Source organism: Phyllobates terribilis, unplaced genomic scaffold (assembly GCF_046119375.1).
Source record: "Phyllobates terribilis strain yellow unplaced genomic scaffold, ASM4611937v1 Scaffold_8__6_contigs__length_399053987, whole genome shotgun sequence".
Taxonomy (NCBI): domain Eukaryota; kingdom Metazoa; phylum Chordata; class Amphibia; order Anura; family Dendrobatidae; genus Phyllobates; species Phyllobates terribilis.
Window position 1 is genome coordinate 151,001,162 of NW_027362768.1, and position 17,797 is coordinate 151,018,958.

The following is a 17,797-nucleotide window of genomic DNA, read 5'->3' on the forward strand; positions in this document are numbered from 1 at the left end:
AGATGTGTGGTGAGCACGTTGAACCCCCAGGTGCTTCACAGAAGTTTATAACATGGAGCCATGAAAATAAAAAAATCAAACTTTTTCCACAAAAATTATGTTTTAGCCGCACATTTTTTATTTTCACAAGGGTAAGAGGAGAAAATGGATCCCAAAAACTTTTGTGCAATTTCTCCTGAGTACGCCGATACCCGATATGTGGGGAAAATACACTGTTTGGGCGCACAGCAGGGTTCGGAAGGGAAGGAGCACTGTGTGACTTTTTGAATGCAAAATTGGCTGGAATTGAGAGCGAACGCCATGTCGCGTTTGGAGAGCCCCTGATGTGGAAATCCCCCACAAGTGACCCCATTTTGGAAACTAGACCCCTCAAGGATTTTATCAAGGGGTGTAGTGAACATTTTGAACCTAGAGGTATGACACAGAAATTGATAACTTATTCAATATGTGACCTAATGTTATCAATAATTTTGAGTGCAAGTGCTTGCTGCTTGAGTTTGCATCGGGTACTCAGGAATGCACCAAGTATCGTGGGTGCTAGAGTGACATGCTCGAGTCCCCGCCCCGCATGTTTCATGGTTATTAGACACTCAAGAAAAACATCTGGGGATCGCTCGTGCATGGCAGGCAATCCCCACGAGGTTTTTTTGGCCGCGAAGCATATGGGGCGGAAACTCGAGCATGTCACTTGAGCACCCGCGATACTCAGTGCTTACCCGAGCACTCGATGCAAACCCAAGTAGCGAGCACTGGCGCTCAACACTAGTCGCCATATCGTCATCATTTTTTTTTCATTTACTTTTGAAAAAATCTTAACCCTAGCACAAGCCTAACCCTAGCACAACTCTAACTCTAGCACAACCCTAACCCTAGCACAACCCTAACCCTAGCACAACTCTAACCCTAGCACAACCCTAACCCGAGCACAACCCTAACCCTAGCCCAAGCCTAACGCCAACCCTAACCCTAGCACAACTCTAACCCTAGCCCAACCCTAACCCTAGCCCAACCCTAACCCTAGCCCAACCCTAACCCTAGCACAACCCAAACCCTAGCACAACCATAACACTTGCACAACCCTAACCCATCCCTAACCCTAGCTCAACCCTAACCCTAGCCTAACTTTAACCCTAGCACAACCATAATCCTAGCATAACCCTAGCCCTAGCCCAACCCTAACCCTAGAGTTTATTTTTTACGCCTTTCCTCGTGCGGTATAAGTGATTAGATGACTTTATTCTTTGGGTCGGCGCGATTACAGCGATGCCAGATTCACTAAAAAAAACTTTTTTTCGCAAAGACTAGTTTTTGCATCACCATATTTTGAGAGCTATAATTTTTCCATATTTCGGCCGACAGAGTCATGTGATGGCTTGTTTTTTGCGGGATGAGTTGACGTTTTTATTGGTTCCATTTTCAGGCACATGACATTTTTTGATCGCTTTCTATTCCGATTTTCGGAAGGCAGAATAAACAAAAACCAACAATTCAGGAATTTTTTGGGGGGAAGCTTTTTTTATGCTGTTCCGCGTGTGGTAAAATTGATAAGGTAGCTTTATTTTTCTGGTCAGTACATTTACAGCGGTACCACATTTATATAGTTTTTTATGTTTTGGCGCTTTTACTCAATAAAAATTATTTTATAGAAAATATAATTTTCTTTGCATCGCTTTATTCTGAAAGCTATAACTTTTTTATTTTTTGGCTGATGGAGCTGTATGGTGCCTTGTTTTTGCGGGACAAGATGAAGTTTTCAGTGGTACCATTTTTATTTACTTTTGTCTTTTTGATCGTGTTTTATTCCATTTTTCATTTGACGGTATGATGAGAAAGCACCGTTTTTTGCTTCCATTTTTTTTTTTTTTTTTACTGTGTTCACTAAAGGGGTTAACTAGTGAGACAGTTTTATAGGTTAGGTCGTTCCAGATGTGGCGATACCAAATATGTGTACTTTTATTGTTTTGTTTTTTACAATGATATTTATTTATAGGTCAGTACATATATATTTTTTGGGGGGGTTATTTTTTTCATTTTATTTTTAATATATTTACAATTTTTTTTTTTAAACTTTCTGAGACTTTTCTTATTTTTACACATTGTCCCACTATGGGACTTTCACTTTCAGTCTGATCGCTTATATAGCATAGGGATGCAGCAGCATCTCTATGCTATATACAGCTTGTCAGCGCTGCATGCAGAAGTTACTTTGGTTGCACACTGCGCATGACCAAAGTACAGTAACTTCTTGCCTGCTGGTGACCTGGATGTTGCCATGACGAGATCGGGTCACCGTGACAACATCCAGGACCCGACAGAGACAGCGGAGAGGAGGTAAGTATCGGGGCTTACCTCCCCCCTTGCTTACAAAATGTTGTGATCAACTTCGATTGCAGCATTTCAGGGGTTAATGTGCTGGGAGCACAAGAGGAATAACACTATTTCTGGTCTTTCCAGAACTTGTATCCTGCAGTTTTCACCAGTTTTCTCCTCTACAGGTTCTTTCTCTAATTTTCATTTCTCTCTGAGCTAGTAAAGTACAGAGCAGTGTAACTGTGAATCCAGCACTAGGGTGAGGAAAAAAAACCCCATAATAACACTTAATAGAAAGCAGCAGAAGAATGAGCTTTATGAGTGTCCTATTGCCTCTCCTCTTACTCTGCACCTCCCCCTTCCTAAGCCAATCAGTCTAGTTCTGACTATGGCAGATTTGTGCAGTTTTCCTATAGCACAGAGGAAGGAGGTAAAATGCGATAGGCTCATAAGTGGAGAAAGAAAAGCATATTTCTTAGATAAAATGTTTCAGAATAAGCTGACATGTGTGTACAAGAGGAATAACACTATTTCTGGTCTTTACATAACTTGCATCCTGCAGTTTTCACCTGTTTTCTCCTCTTCAGGTTCTTTCTCTAATTTTCATTTCTCTCTGAGCTAGTGAGTGGAGACTAGTTGCTATGATGTCTCTCATACACAGCACACAGAGGAACCAGGGTTTCCTGCTCTCCTGTCTCTCAGAAGCACATCTAGATGCGTTCATGATGTTATACAGCAGTGCAGAGCGGTGTAACTGTGAATCCAGCACTGGGAAGAGATAAAACACTTACTAGACAGCAGCAGAAGAATGAGCTTTATGAGTGTTCTGTTGTCTCTCCTCTCAAGGTGCAGCTCCTCCTTCTTCAGCAAATCAGTCTAGTTTTGACCATGGCAGATTTTAGTAGTTTTCCTATAGCTCAGGGAGGGGGGTTAAAGTGGGATGGGCTCAAGAGTGGAGGAAAAAAAGCATTCTTTTAGATAAAATGTTGTGTCTGTACAAGAGGAATAACACAATTTTGGGTCTTTACATAACTTGTATCCTACAGTTTTCTCCTCTGCAGGTTCTGTCTCTAATTGTAATTTCTCTCTGAGCTAATGAGTGGTGACTAGCTACTATGATGTCTCCCATACACAGCACACAGAGGAACCAGGGTTTCCTGCTCTCCTGTCTCTCTGCAGCATATCTTTAGAAGCTTCAATAGCACAGATGATTTTATACAGCAGTACAGAGCAGTGTAACTGTGAATCCAACACTGAGGTGAGATAAAACACTTACTAGAAAGCACAAAAACAGTATTTTCCTGTAGCTATTGGGATAATCTGCAGCTAAATAGCATATTAAATATATGTAGCAACATGCAGTTCCAGCGGACCATAGTCAGCTCTTTGCACGCAGTTATCACTCCCCATTCACATTGACTGACATCCTGCATTGCACACAAGCTGCGGAGCTCACTCCATACTGTTTTTATGTTGCATTCAATAGTAATGTGGCATGCAGTAAGCTTGTGATCGCCCTCTAGTGGTGGCTGAAGGGAGACTATATGTTAGACAATATCTCTTGCAGGGGAATTGGAACTCTGTATCGGAAAAAAAAACAAATAACTGATAAATGGTGAAGATTCACTTTTGCAGAACCCTAAAATCAAACCAAGATTGTCCCCTTATGTTTAATGTTTCTATGAAATCATTCTTCTCCAAAACATAAATTATTCATTTTGACTACTAAACATTACTATTTATGTAAAGCTAAAACATACTAAGGGCCCTTTGTGAATACTTGTATTGTTATAGCGCATACACCCTGGAATATGCTGAACGGAAAGACAAATTCTTCCAAACAAAACTCTCATAAAAAATAGATTTCCAAAATTTTCTTCATACCAGAATTGATATTCAGAGTTTTCCAAAACTGCTGATCTTTGCTTATGTTATGTTTTCTTTTTTTTCTTTTAATCCTGTAGATTCTACTTTATTTCTACAAGAAACATTATGGCTAAAACGTTCCTTTTTGTATACACAGTATTGCTGGATGGCGGTGACAAGGTTTGTACAAGGTCAAAGCCGCTCATCCATTGGTTGCACAAGCGCTCTTTTAATGGCTCCCAAAAAGTTGAAATCCATCATGTAATGTCTCGACTGTAAACCCTTACCCTCCTCTCCCTTTTGTTATTGGGGGACAGCTCTATTCTAAAACTGGACCCATCAATCCAGAGTAACAGGGAGGGATCCCTGCTGAAAGCCCAGGACAATTGTCATTAGAGATCAGCGAATTTATTTATTTACTTATTTTACACACCATTAATTCTACAGCCTTTTACAGACATCATCGCTGTCCCCATTGGAGCTCACAATCTAGATTCCCTATCAGTATGTCTTTGGAGTGTGGAGGAAACCAGAGATTCCAGAGGAAACCACACAAACACGGGGAGAACATACAAACTCCTTGCAGATGTTGTCCTTGGTGGGATTAGAACCCAGGACCCCAGAGCTGCAAAGCAACAGTGCTAACAACTGAGCCATTTGAATTTGATACAAATTTCCTCTATGTGACATGCAGAAGTACTGCTGTTGCAGAGTGTGACATGCAGAAGTAGTGCTGTTGCAGAGTCTGACATGCAGAAGTAGTGCTGTTGCTTCAAAAGCATCCAGCAACTATTAGAAGTAACTCAAGCACAGGCGACAGGAAGTGTTGTGCTCCAGAAGCATCCAGCAACTAAAGGGGTTAACACAGTCACAGGACACAGGGAATGTTTAGCAGAGCCCCAGGGGGGTTGTGGGGTAGTTGTTTACTGTTTTGGCTGGAGCCAAAGAGAAACGTGGCGTGTGAGTTGTATCTCACAGAAGGCAAGTGAACAGAAGTCAGGTCAGGAGGGAAGCTAAAAACAGGTCAGATAGATTCCCTGAGCAAACAGTGTGGAGTATTATCAGGCAGAAAGATAAGGACTGGAAGGAATCGTGTCACAGGGATCATCTTCCTCATCAAACCCTCCCCCCTCCATCTCAATGCAGGATAAAGAATGCTGTGCACTATTGTGGTTGTGTATGCATAGAAGTGTGCTGCTAAGAGATCTAATCTGTGCTGAATTATGTTACTGAAGAGACTGTAATACTGTGCCTGCTTTAATAGATTGTACTGTGGTGAGGCCTGTTGCTTCAAAGAGTTAAATGGTACTGGCCGTACTTGATTAAATTCCACTGTTAAACTGTTGAAAAAGACTCTTGTCAGATGTGTCTGGTCAGCAACTGAATCTATTGTGTGCCTGAGAGAAGCTGCAGCCTATGGTCTATGGTCGCCCTGAGTAACGATTCCCCCAGGATTCAAACGAATTCATAAAACCCGTCTCGCACCTATCTGAACCTAGCGGCGTGAGTGTAACATCTAAAATCCTGATATTGACTAATTCAACATTTTTGGGATTTGATTTACTTGAATCTCATAATGGGGACCAACTAGCCACCAATTTTGCTGGTTTAAAATAAAAAAAGGCACCTTTCTACTCCCCTTTCCTCACCTGTTCTTATACCACTTTACCATCTCCCCAATCCTCTGCAGCTGTTCTTCCTCCAATCTGGTTTGTAAGGTTAATCTGAAGCCCATGACTGCCTTCAAGTGGTCACATAGGAGACAAAGTGCCTCCCATGTGTCCCCTCTATGTGACAGCTTGAGGTCACAAAGGAAAGGGAGATTAAGTTAAAGGGATTCCCTCATGATGAAAACCTGGATTGCCAACTGTCCAGAAATTCCAGGACAGTCCACAAAATCTGTAAAAAATATGTAAGGAATCCATGATTTTTTTTTTGAAGCTGTAGAAACTCATACAGATTATCTTGACTGTATTTCTCATCATTTTACAGTGAATGCAGCTGATGTCTTCATATAGAATTATATGTTGTAGATATGGATCACTTATAATCATAATGATTTATTATGGTTTTCCAAAATGTCTGTAAAGAATACGGTCTGTCGGTGATATTTTTGATAAATTGTCCAGAAAAAATAAAAAGTCAAGTTGGCGACCCTGATGAGAACCCTTTCCATATGCTCTATTAGTCTTAACCCATCTAGTACGGTTGGATGGGAAGAAGACCCTTGGTAAGAAGAGTTATAATGGAACCCCTCTCTACCGCCATGACCCCTCTATCAGTATTCGGTCAGTATTTTTTCTCAGGAGTGGGAGCCAAAACCAGGTGAGGAACAATCAGAGAAAAGGTATAATAGAAACAAGTCACCAATTCTGCATTTATCACCCACTCCTGGTTTTGGCTCCCACTCCTGAGAAAAAATACTGACCGAATATTGATAGTGGGGTCGTGGCCTTTGACATATTGTATGTTTATCTGACGCGCCCCCTGAGCCGTGTGTGGGGGAATACCCGGAGCCGGGTCTCTGTGTAATGTCAGGGGTTGTAGTCTCCGTGGCGGCGACCCGATCCCGTGGCTCAGGGTGGTTAAACCATCTGTTTACTTGGTTTTTAATGTTGAAATGTCCGACTACGCCACCCGTGGATTGCGGTCACTGAGAACCGCCGCTGCGGGGCAGACCGCTGAGACTAATGTTGTGTGCGCAGCAGAGGGTAGTATAACTCCCCACGGGAGGAGTATAGCCTCAGGGCAGCGTGTGTAGATGGTGAGGGTTGTGGTGCATGGGCGCAGCAGAAATGACTCAGAGTCCGTGCAGTGCAGTTCAGGGTCTTTACTGTTGGTAATGAAGAAGGCCCTGCCGGGAATACTGGCTAACATTAGAGGCCTGGTCAGTCTGTGAGCGAACAAGAGTCCCCCTGGCCAGGTGGAGGTGTAGGCCTTCCCGTCTGACTGCACTCTTCCTGGCTACCCTGCTGTAGTTGTGTAGTAGCCCACGTCCCTGAGTGTACCGTGTGGTGCTCACCCGTATGGCTGGTTACTTGGGGCCTTTGGTACCTTCCGCTCCTCGATGGCGGTGCCGGTCCCTTGCGTGTGACTGAGCCTCCGGGCTTTCTATGGCCAGAGGACCTGAAATCCCCTGTCAGGTGGTTTCTGCAGCTGGATGTGGATATCCTCACAGCCTCGGACTCCGGTGTCCGGTTCTCTGAGTCTTCTGCCAGGATGAGCACTATCAGCTCCAATCCCTGGCTCTCTGCTCCTGTGTTGCCTCCAGAGCTCCTTGCTGCTCCTCAGCTCTACTCTACTCTGGAACTACTCTGCTAACCCCGCCCCAGATCCCGTTTTATATAGGGCAGGTTCCTCCCCTCCCTGGACTGGGGCAGGAGGCATTGCATGCAATAGTGCTCCTGACCAAGAAAACCCATGCTCGCTCTCAGACATGGTATTTCTACTACTGTGGCAACCAGACCCCGTGGGGTGCCACATATCCAGGTTGCAATGGTCCACCCTAGTACTCTTGGCTCTGACATCTACCGAGGTCTACTGTGGTTAAAGCTCTTTCTATATGGATAAAAAAATATATATTTTTTCAAATCTCAGACTGGATAAAAATCCTCACCGATTTCCCGCAGCTCCTGTGCCAAAACTTACCCTATCTCCACCCGTCTCTAATTCCTGGTCCTATCTGGAATGGGCCAGAAATGCCTGATTAGCCAAGTACTGGCGTAGGGGTAACCTGCATCACCAAGTGATTGGCTAATTTGGCAATTTGTAGTATGTAATGACGGGACCGGGTAGCAGAGACTGGCAGGGAGACAGTGAGCATCAGAACTGAAGCTGTGAAGGCTCATTTTAGGTGGGTAAGTTTTACTTTTTTTGCATTCCTTTAATCAGTCTTAGACTTTTTTAAAGATAATTTTTATCCATTTTGCGCTGCTGTCAGTCGAGAAGTGGTTGGAATTCCAATGCATATGGATACCGGTGGCCCACAGCTCACAATAGGGTACAGGGGTAAAACCTCCTGCAGCTGGGGTAGAGAGGTTTTGGTAAAAATGGAAAACCCCACTAAGTACAGTTATTTAATAATTATATTTGCATCTAGGAAGTCTGACGTTACTTAGTTGTGGCTCTTCCAGAGTCTTAAAGCCGGGGCTACGTGGCGACTTTGGTCGCAAAACAGGTCGAGCGGTCAAAAATACTTATATGCCATTGCTACTTTGCAGCATGGCCAGTGAATGGGCAAGTGAAATCCAACTGGCTCTGACTCCCTTGTCTCGGCACAATACGACGCCATTCACTGGCATTACACTGTAATATAGCACCAGCATACAGCGAGTGCAGTTAGCACACAGTGAGTGCATGACCTATATTTCGACCAAAATCAACGTGTAGCCCCAACTTAAATAAGACCTCTCCCTATCCATTCAGGGACTTGGAAAAAAAAAAAGAGATGCATAGCTGGGTAGGAGCCAGAATTGCACTTTAAGGGTATGTTCACACGTCGCAATTTTGCAGTTTTTTTTTTTTTTTGCTGCATCTTTTTTAAGGCAAAAATGCTTAGTTTTACAGCACCAGCAAAGTGAATGAGATTTCAAAAATCTCATGCACACTCTTATTCTTTTCTCCTTGCATGTTTTTGATTTGCTGGGCATATTTTGAAAACCGCAGCATGTCAATTATTTCAGCTTTTCTGCAGCATTTTTTTATCTATTTTAATGAAATAAAGATCCGCAAGTAAAAAAGCACCAAAAACGCATGCAAAAATACAGTAAAAATGCAAATATTTTGCACAATGTTTTTTTGCTGCAGTAAAAAAAGCTGCCAAAATGCACATATTTTACGCAGCGTTTTTCCTGCTGTTTTTCTTGCAGAAAAAAACGCCACATGTGACTCTGAAGAGCCTGGATAAAATCTCCACTATAGAAGCATTTATGTGAATGCGAACCATCCCCGAATTCCCATCAAAGCACATAACTGAGAAACAGAGAAAAAATATCACTTTTTTTTTTTTTGCCTTTTTGGAAAATAATTTTTTAAGCAATAAAATTCATTGTTTTCAGTTTACATTAAAGCTTCACGACTGCTCTGTGATTGTAAAAAAAGATAAAAAAATAAAAATGTGACGCCTTATAACGTTAATAGGGAAAGGCAGATTATTATGAGTTGTAAATAGCTGCTGCAAATCAATTTCCCGTTGTGTCTTCAGATTTGTGCACTTGGCAGTGAGCTGTATTGATCGCGGGATGGTGAAGTTAGCGAGCGAAACAAAATTAGGTGCAGAAAACATGGAGGATGGGGTGAGGGATGCACATCCAAATATAGACGCCGCAATCACAAAGGATTTCACAGGTTGCTTAATGTTCACCTCTCTTACTAACCTGGAGATTTTCCATCACCACCGACGTTGGGAGCCGCAGTAAAGGTTGGACACAGTTTGAACACCTTAGAGGGAACCTGTCAAGACGTTTTTGCTACTGAAACCAGTGGTCTGGCTGCATAAGTCCTAGTTAGTGATGAAACAATCAATTTCTTAGTAATAAAATACATCACGAATTTCCTCAAATTTTTTTTTCATTTGCTACAATCTTTTCGAGATCTGGTTCACATGAATGGTGGCCAAATTTCTGGTTTCTTCAGAGGGCTGGAAGGGGTTAATTTTTTTTTTTTTTACCTGTTCCTATGCATTGTGTCGCCCCAGTCTTCTGTTCTTCCATTTAGCACTAAGGTCAGTTTAAAGGGGTAGTCCAGGCTTGGGGCTCAAGTCAGCAGTCACACTATGCAGTGTGTGTGTTGTCAGGATTTTCTGGTGCCGAAACCCGGGCAGGTGCATAACTGCAAATATGCAATTTAATAATTATAATTTTTATAGTGCCAACATATTCCGCAGGACTTTACAATTAAGTAGGGACATGTACAGACAATTTGCATACATAGGGTCACGTGCCGACTAGACATTCACGGCCCTGCTCAACGCAAGTGTACTCAATGAGGCCGGACACGTCTAGTCGGAATGTGGCCAGAAGTATGTAAATCGTATACTTGCAGTCACATGACCACCCGCTCCGGAGAATCCTGACAGTGTGCATTATGAAGATCCGCTTAAGCCCCAAGCCTGGACAACCCCTTTAAGGCTACAGCACCGAATGGGGTTGATGGAAGAACAGAAGCCTGGGGAGCTGCGGTGGCATAGGAAAAGGTAAAAGAAAGGTGTTACATTTTTTTTTTTTTAACCCTTTCAATAAATTGAGGCAATTTCTATTGAGACTGAATATCTTCTGACCTTATTATATCAGTAAGCAGAAAACGAGTGAATTTGCCTAAATTTCAGGAGATTCACTCAAAATAATATGAAAAAAATACACGTGAAAAATATATGCGGTGTAAGAAAAGTATGCAAAAAAACCTCCTAAAAAACTTAAAAAAATCTGTGCAGGAAATTAATGAAAACAATACAAAAATAACAGAATAAAACAGTAAAAAAAACTTTCAAAAATGAAAAATACTAAATGTATAAAAATGTTCACTTTCTGCACGTTTTTTTATTGATAACAGCAGGTTGGGTGTGAGCCCTTCCTCTGCCCTGCATGCTGAGACCTGTAGTTCCCCAGCTCCAGTGCCGCGGGTTCTGCGGACTCGAGGATCCGGCGCTCCATTGCTCTCGCCTTCTCGCCGCCGCCGCCGCCGCCGCATCCTCCGTTGCCAGGGCAGCCGCTTGGTGGCTGATCGCCGAGCGGGGCCCGGCAGCGGGCGGAGCATGTTCACGTTAGTCCGCTCCCTGGATGATAACCTGTGCTGCCCGCCGCCCGGGTGCCCGGCTTCCTGCCCAGCTCCACCGAGGACTTCGATACTGGAGGAAGGTGTACACCGTGTACCGGAGACCGGGGAAGGAAGAGGAGGCCGCGGGGAGGAGCTCGCTGCCGAGGGTGCAGATCCTGGTACTGGCAGGTGAGCACCATCATGTGTCATAAGTCAAGATGGCTCATGTTGTATCACGATTGTCCCCCATTATTGCTCCTGACATTCACATGGGCATGAAGGCAGGTGCTAGTCTGGTTTTGGGGGGATAAACACCTGTTGTAATAAGTTTGGGGCACATTGAACGAGTCGGGGTCTTCATGCCACTGCGTCCCATGATAATGCCACGTTTTGTGCCCCGCATGCCATCACGATGCCATGTTTTGTGCCCCGCATGCCGTCACGATGCCACGTTTTGTGCCCCGCATGCCGTCACGATGCCACGTTTTGTGCCCCGCATGCCGTCACGATGCCACGTTTTGTGCCCCGCATGCCGTCACGATGCCACGTTTTGTGCCCCGCATGCCGTCACGATGCCACGTTTTGTGCCCCGCATGCCGTCACGATGCCACGTTTCGTGCCCCGCATGCCGTCACGATGCCACGTTTTGTGCCGTCACGATGCCATGTTTTGTGCCGTCACGATGCCACGTTTTGTGCCCCGTGTGCTGTCACGATGCTACGTTTTGTGCCCCCCGCGTGCTATCATCGTGTCACATTTTGTGCCATCTTGATGCCACGTTCTGTGCTCCTCGTGCTGTCTTGAAGCCACGTATTGTGTCATCTTGGTGCCACGTTTTGTGCCCCGCGTGCTATCATCTTGCCACGCTTTGTGACCGCGTGCTGTCGCAAATCCACGTTTTATGCTCATGTGCTCCAAGATGGTGGTTTGTGCACCAACCCTTTATTAACGGCACATGCATCGGATACCCCATCAATTTCTGAGAGATGAGGGTCCGACATCCGGGACCTGTTTTCTGATCTCATAGGGGCCCCGTTCTCTTGAGATATATGCCAGCAGGACCAGTGATCCCCGGGTACATGCCCGGACGGCTTGCTCTGCCCAGGTTTCACATAAGAAACACAGAGGATGCGTTTTTCGAAGGTTGTCTTTGACGAGAACACCTCTCGATTAGTGACCTAATGATTTGAGCCCCTCTTAAAGTTGTCTTTTGTCCTTTAAAGGGGTTCTCCAATAATTTAGTAAAGTGGCCCCCATCACATAATTCAAACGGCAGCCTGTCCTAGTCACATGTCAGGAATGGCTGCAGTCTGAAGAAACTCAGATCCCAAGACCTGCATCTCAACTGACAGAGGAGCTGTAGCGTAAGCACGCATACCGGAGCAGGGCTGTGATAGGAGAATAAATAAATCTCTGCTCACTGAACACAAAGGATTTTGTTTCTCCAGTTATCCGTGTCAGTCAGTCAAGGAGATAATTACCGTATTTTTCGGACTATAAGACGCACCGGACCATAAGACGCACCTAGGTTTTAGAGAAGGAAAATAAAAAAATAAAAATTTAAACAAAAAATATGGTCATGATGCACTTTTAAGGGGGAGGGGTCTTCTGCTGACACTGGTATAGGGGTAATGTCCCCCAATTCTGATAATATCCCCCATCCTGGTATATATGCCGCCCCCATTCCTTTTATACGTGGTCCCCATCCCCATCCTGGTATGCCTGGCATGCCTCCATCCTGGTATGCATGGCACCCCTCATCCTTACCCTGGTATGCATGGCACCCCTCATCCTTACCCTGGTATGCATGGCACCCCTCATCCTTACCCTGGTATGCATGGCACCCCTCATCCTTACCCTGGTATGCATGGCACCCCTCATCCTTACCCTGGTATGCATGGCACCCCTCATCCTTACCCTGGTATGCATGGCACCCCTCATCCTTACCCTGGTATGCATGGCACCCCTCATCCTTACCCTGGTATGCATGGCACCCCTCATCCTTACCCTGGTATGCATGGCACCCCTCATCCTTACCCTGGTATGCATGGCACCCCTAATCCCTGTCCTGGTATGCATGGCACCCCTAATCCCTGTCCTGGTATGCATGGCACCCCTAATCCCTGTCCTGGTATGCATGGCACCCCTAATCCCTGTCCTGGTATGCATGGCACCCCTAATCCCTGTCCTGGTATGCATGGCACCCCTAATCCCTGTCCTGGTATGCATGGCACCCCTCCTCCCTGTCCTGGTATGCATGGCACCCCTCCTCCCTGTCCTGGTATGCATGGCACCCCTCCTCCCTGTCCTGGTATGCATGGCACCCCTCCTCCCTGTCCTGGTATGCATGGCACCACTCCTCCCTGTCCTGGTATGCATGGCACGCCTCATCCCTGTCCTGGTATGCATGGCACGCCTCATCCCTGTCCTGGTATGCATGGCACGCCTCATCCCTGTCCTGGTATGCATGGCACGCCTCATCCCTGTCCTGGTATGCATGGCACGCCTCATCCCTGTCCTGGTATGCATGGCACCCCTCATCCCTGTCCTGGTATGCATGGCACCCCCTAATCTCTGTCCTGGTATGCATGGCACCCCCTAATCCCTGTCCTGGTATGCATGGTCCCCCCTAATCCCTGTCCTGGTATGCATGGTCCCCCCTAATCCCTGTCCTGGTATGCATGGTCCCCCCTAATCCCTGTCCTGGTATGCATGGCACCCCTAATCCCTGTCCTGGTATGCATGGTCCCTCTAATCCCCCATCATGCTGCACATTAAAAAAAATAAACACTCCTACTCACCTCTCTTCTCTCTCCTCCAGCGCTGCGTCCAGTCTGCCTGCACTGATCTTTCCATGTGAGCCGCGCATGACGTCACTGCCATGCGCGGCTCACAAGGAGAGATCAGCTGCCGGAAGTCACTGCTCCCCACGCCAGGTCTGTGTGCGCGGGGAGCAGTGACTTCACTCCCCTTCATAGCCGGCACACAGCGGAGCCGCGCTGCGGCTGCTGCCGGCTATCTCCTGTGCCCGCTCGTTAAAGGGCATGAATTTTCACCCCCTCCCCACGCCCATGGGCGTGGAGAGAGGTTGAATATTCCTGCCCTTTAACAGCGGGCACAGGAGATAGCCGGCAGCAGCCGCAGCACGGCTACACTGTGTACCGCTATTAAGGAGCATGAATATTCAGTGCTCCTCACGCCCCATGGGCGTGGGCAGCAGTGAATATTCATTTTCTTTAGCAGCGGGGACAGTGTAGGCTGCAGCAGGCGGCTGCTGTCTCCTGTGCCCTGCTCTTCCATCGATACCTCTCCCCCCACACCACACATAAATATACACCCCCCCCCAACATTCGGACTATAAGACGCACCCCCCATTTTCCTCCAAAATTTTGGAGGAAAAAAGTGCTTCTTATAGTCCGACAAATACGGTAATTTATTTATTCTCCTATCACAGCCCTGCTCCGGCTACTTACTAGCATGTGTGCTTACAATATAGCTCCTCTGTCAGTTTAGACGCAGGTCTCGGGATCGGTGTTTGTTCAGATTGCAGCCCTTCCTGGCACGTGATTTTACGCAAAATTTGCGAAATATAAGCATAACATTCAACTTTTTTTTTGTATAAACCTTGAGCCGGCCCTGTATGGGTTGAAACTTTTGAGACCCTCAGCTATCAGACAGACAGCATAACCCGGGGATGTGCCATACATGTAGATGGGAATATCCCTTCTAATTAACAGCTCAAAATCACTTAAAGCTTTAAAGAGACTTTTCCACCATTGACATTTACATGAAATACAACACTTCACACCAATATTTTGTAACAATTTTGTTTCTATTCTGACACACTTTAGATTTCAAAATAATCTAATCACATGAAAAATGTGTCTAGAACATATAATTAAAGGAGCACGCTGGCATTTTTTTTATTCCCCCCCTCCTTTGTTACCAATCAGTAATGTGTGTAAATTGCGTTCCAGCGTCCGTCTTCTTCCGTTTCCAACCTTGCTCCGGTCCTCTCCTGGACCAGGTAATTGCAGTTGTGACTAGACGGCTTCTTCTGCTCTCATAGACTTACATTAAAGGGGTTGTCCGGTGTTAAGATTCAAGTCTGCAGTTACTCTGTATGACTGCAAACTTGTGAATTCTCACATCCGCACGCTGCACACTGTGAGGATTCTCCGGTGCTGGCGCCAGAAACGCGTGATCCCATGTATGTGATTTGCATACAAGCGGTCACACGCCGACTATATACGCTCAATGTCAGTGTATTGGGCAAGGCCGGATACAGTCTACTGGGAATCCTCACAGTGTGCCTTGTGCGGGATGTGAGCATTCTCAAGTCTGTAGTCACATAAAAGGACTGCTGACTTGTAGTTCAAAGGGGTATTCCCATTTCCAAGATCCCATCCCAATATGTAGTAGGTATAATAGTAATAATATTAGCAAAAACCTCCTATTAGAAATGTTGTATTGTTCTTCTGATTTGCTATGTCTCTTACCTCATGTGCAGGGCATTGCAGTAGCTTAGGTATCCATGGTTACAACCACTCATATAGTGACAGTTAGTTAGCGCTTAGTGGTTGTAACCATGAATACCTAAGCTACTACAATGCCCTGCATATGGAGTAAGCGATCTAGCTAATCAGAAGAACTATACTACATTTCCAATTGGAGGTATTTGTTGTTAATATTATTATTACTCTTAGTACATATTGGGATATAATCTTTAAGATGGGAATACCCTGTAAAGTCCAGTCAAGCCCTTTAATAAATTAGAAACTGATGGTCTTCAGTGTGAGCCTTCAAGAAAGAGCTGCCGTCACATGATGTGTGGGAGAGACAAGCACCTCTGGAAACAGCTGAAGGCTGAGACCGGAAAGTGTTTTAGTGGCCACAGTATACAGATGTTATGAATTGATAACAAAGGGGTAAAAATAAATAAATAAATAAAAGTTGGAGTTCTCCTTTAATGTGGTGCAAAACATGAACACCAATTTTTAGGCTCAATTTAGAGGGGGTATTCCCATCTCCAAGATCCCAATATGTAGTAGCTTTAATAAGAATAATAATATTAGCCAATACCTCTAATTAGATTATCAGGAGAACTATACTACATTTCTATGTCACTTACCCCATGTGCAGAGCATTGTAGTATCTTAAGTATCCATGGTTATAACCACTCATATAGTGACAGTTGCTAGCGGTTGTAACCATAGATACCTAAGCAACTGCAATGCCCTGCACATGGGGTAAGAGACATAGCATATCAGGAGAACTAGACTATATTTCTAATTGAAGATATTTGCTAATATTATTATTATTACACCTACTACATTGGGATAGGATCTTTGGAGATGGGAATACCCCTCTAAGCCAGAATTCTAGAACGTTTAGCTTAGTAAATCTTCAGTATGAATTCATACATGCAGTTTTTGGTGCATTTTTTTTTCAGCCCAAACCAAAAGTGGATTCAAAAGGAATGGGAAATAAAAATTACTTCTCTTTTCCACTCCAGGATTTGGCTTAAATAATTGCACCACAAACTGCATTTGTGATTTTGGCCTAAAATGTCATTTTTGTGGGTAAAAATTTATGCCTATGTCTACATACACATCCTTCAACTTCACTTATTCTCCATGTCATAGACCAAAAAACGTTGTGAACCCACTTAGTGGGAAAAAGGATCCCTCCAATTGTGTCATTCAGAGGTACATCTAGTGTAAGAGGGTGATAACATGAAGAAAGGTTCCTGTGTCCCGCCCCAATTGTGTCATTCAGAGGCACATCTAGTGTAAGAGGGGGATAACATGAAGAAAGGTTCCTGTGTCCCGCCCCAATTGTGTCATTCAGAGGCACATCTAGTGTAAGAGGGGGATAACATGAAGAAAGGTTCCTGTGTCCCGCCCCAATTGTGTCATTCAGAGGCACATCTAGTGTAAGAGGGGGATAACATGAAGAAAGGTTCCTGTGTCCCGCCGGCTGTCCATTGCTGATAACTTATGGCATAATCTTTATGTAACTTCTATTAGATTTAGCATACACTTATTACTTGCAGCAGAGAAAAGTCCTTTTCTAGGGGCTTGAAAGCTGAGACGTTGTTGCGGTGCTTTGTGCCACTTTCTGCACGCTTCAGCTAGAGAAAATAGATTCTTTCAAGAAAAGTTTTCGAGGGAAGGTTGAATTCTGAAATCATCCGCACTTGGATACACATCGTCCTTTGTTCCATCTCCATTGTAGAGACATAAAATAAGTCTTGGCGAATTCTCGGCACCTAGAAGCTGCATCTTTTTAATGTTTGCAGCACAAAGCACATTTTGATCTTCAAGAGAAGCCAAGTCTAATCTGTTTAATGTGCTTTCTATTTTATTCAAGAAAACAAAACTGATCTGGAAAGCCACGTAATGCAGAAAAAAATCAAAATCCCCAAGCTGTGTCTGAACTCCTCCGAAGGGTCCTGGGAGTTTAAAGAGAATGAAGAGGAGGAGGACGGCGAGCGGCGGCACAGTAAGGTAACTCTTAAAAGCTACAGAATGATGGGGCGGAAACCTTCCTAAATACTCTATCAGCGTGGGAAGTGTTTTTTCCTGCTTTTTGTTTTTGCAAAGTTTTAGACCAATTTCAGCAAGTAAAGCTTATTCATTGTGTAAGAACGTTATACTACTTTGTGTCAATTGCACAAGATCTTAGGAAACTTCATCCACTCCCAGAGGATAATGCTCAGTCCCGATCATGTAGGAATTGCCAGTGTAATTAGTGCATGTTCACACTGTGCTTTTTTTTAGTGGAAAAATCCGACAAAGAACTCGTGTTAGGATCACTTTGTTCTTTTTTTTTTCCCAAGGGAGGGGTAGTAGAGGTTTGGTTTCTT

General features: G+C 44.6%; 2 protein-coding genes across 3 annotated transcripts in view; both read left to right on the top strand.

Moving 5' to 3' along the window:
• The window catches only part of AGBL4 (AGBL carboxypeptidase 4), a 2,899,935-nt gene that overhangs the window by 1,844,444 nt on the left and 1,037,694 nt on the right, over positions 1-17,797 (top strand). The window lies entirely within an intron of this gene.
• Positions 10,780-17,797, top strand: part of BEND5 (BEN domain containing 5) — a 47,830-nt gene continuing 40,812 nt past the window's right edge. Inside the window, exons 1-2 of one of the 2 annotated variants that reach the window (XM_073643509.1) lie at positions 10,780-11,118; positions 17,302-17,438. In XM_073643509.1, the coding sequence (XP_073499610.1) occupies positions 10,953-11,118; positions 17,302-17,438 (303 nt within the window). In that variant the 5' untranslated portion in view covers positions 10,780-10,952. Of the gene's footprint in view, positions 11,119-17,301; positions 17,439-17,797 lie in introns of those variants that run through there. The other variant, XM_073643510.1, reaches the window with a different exon arrangement.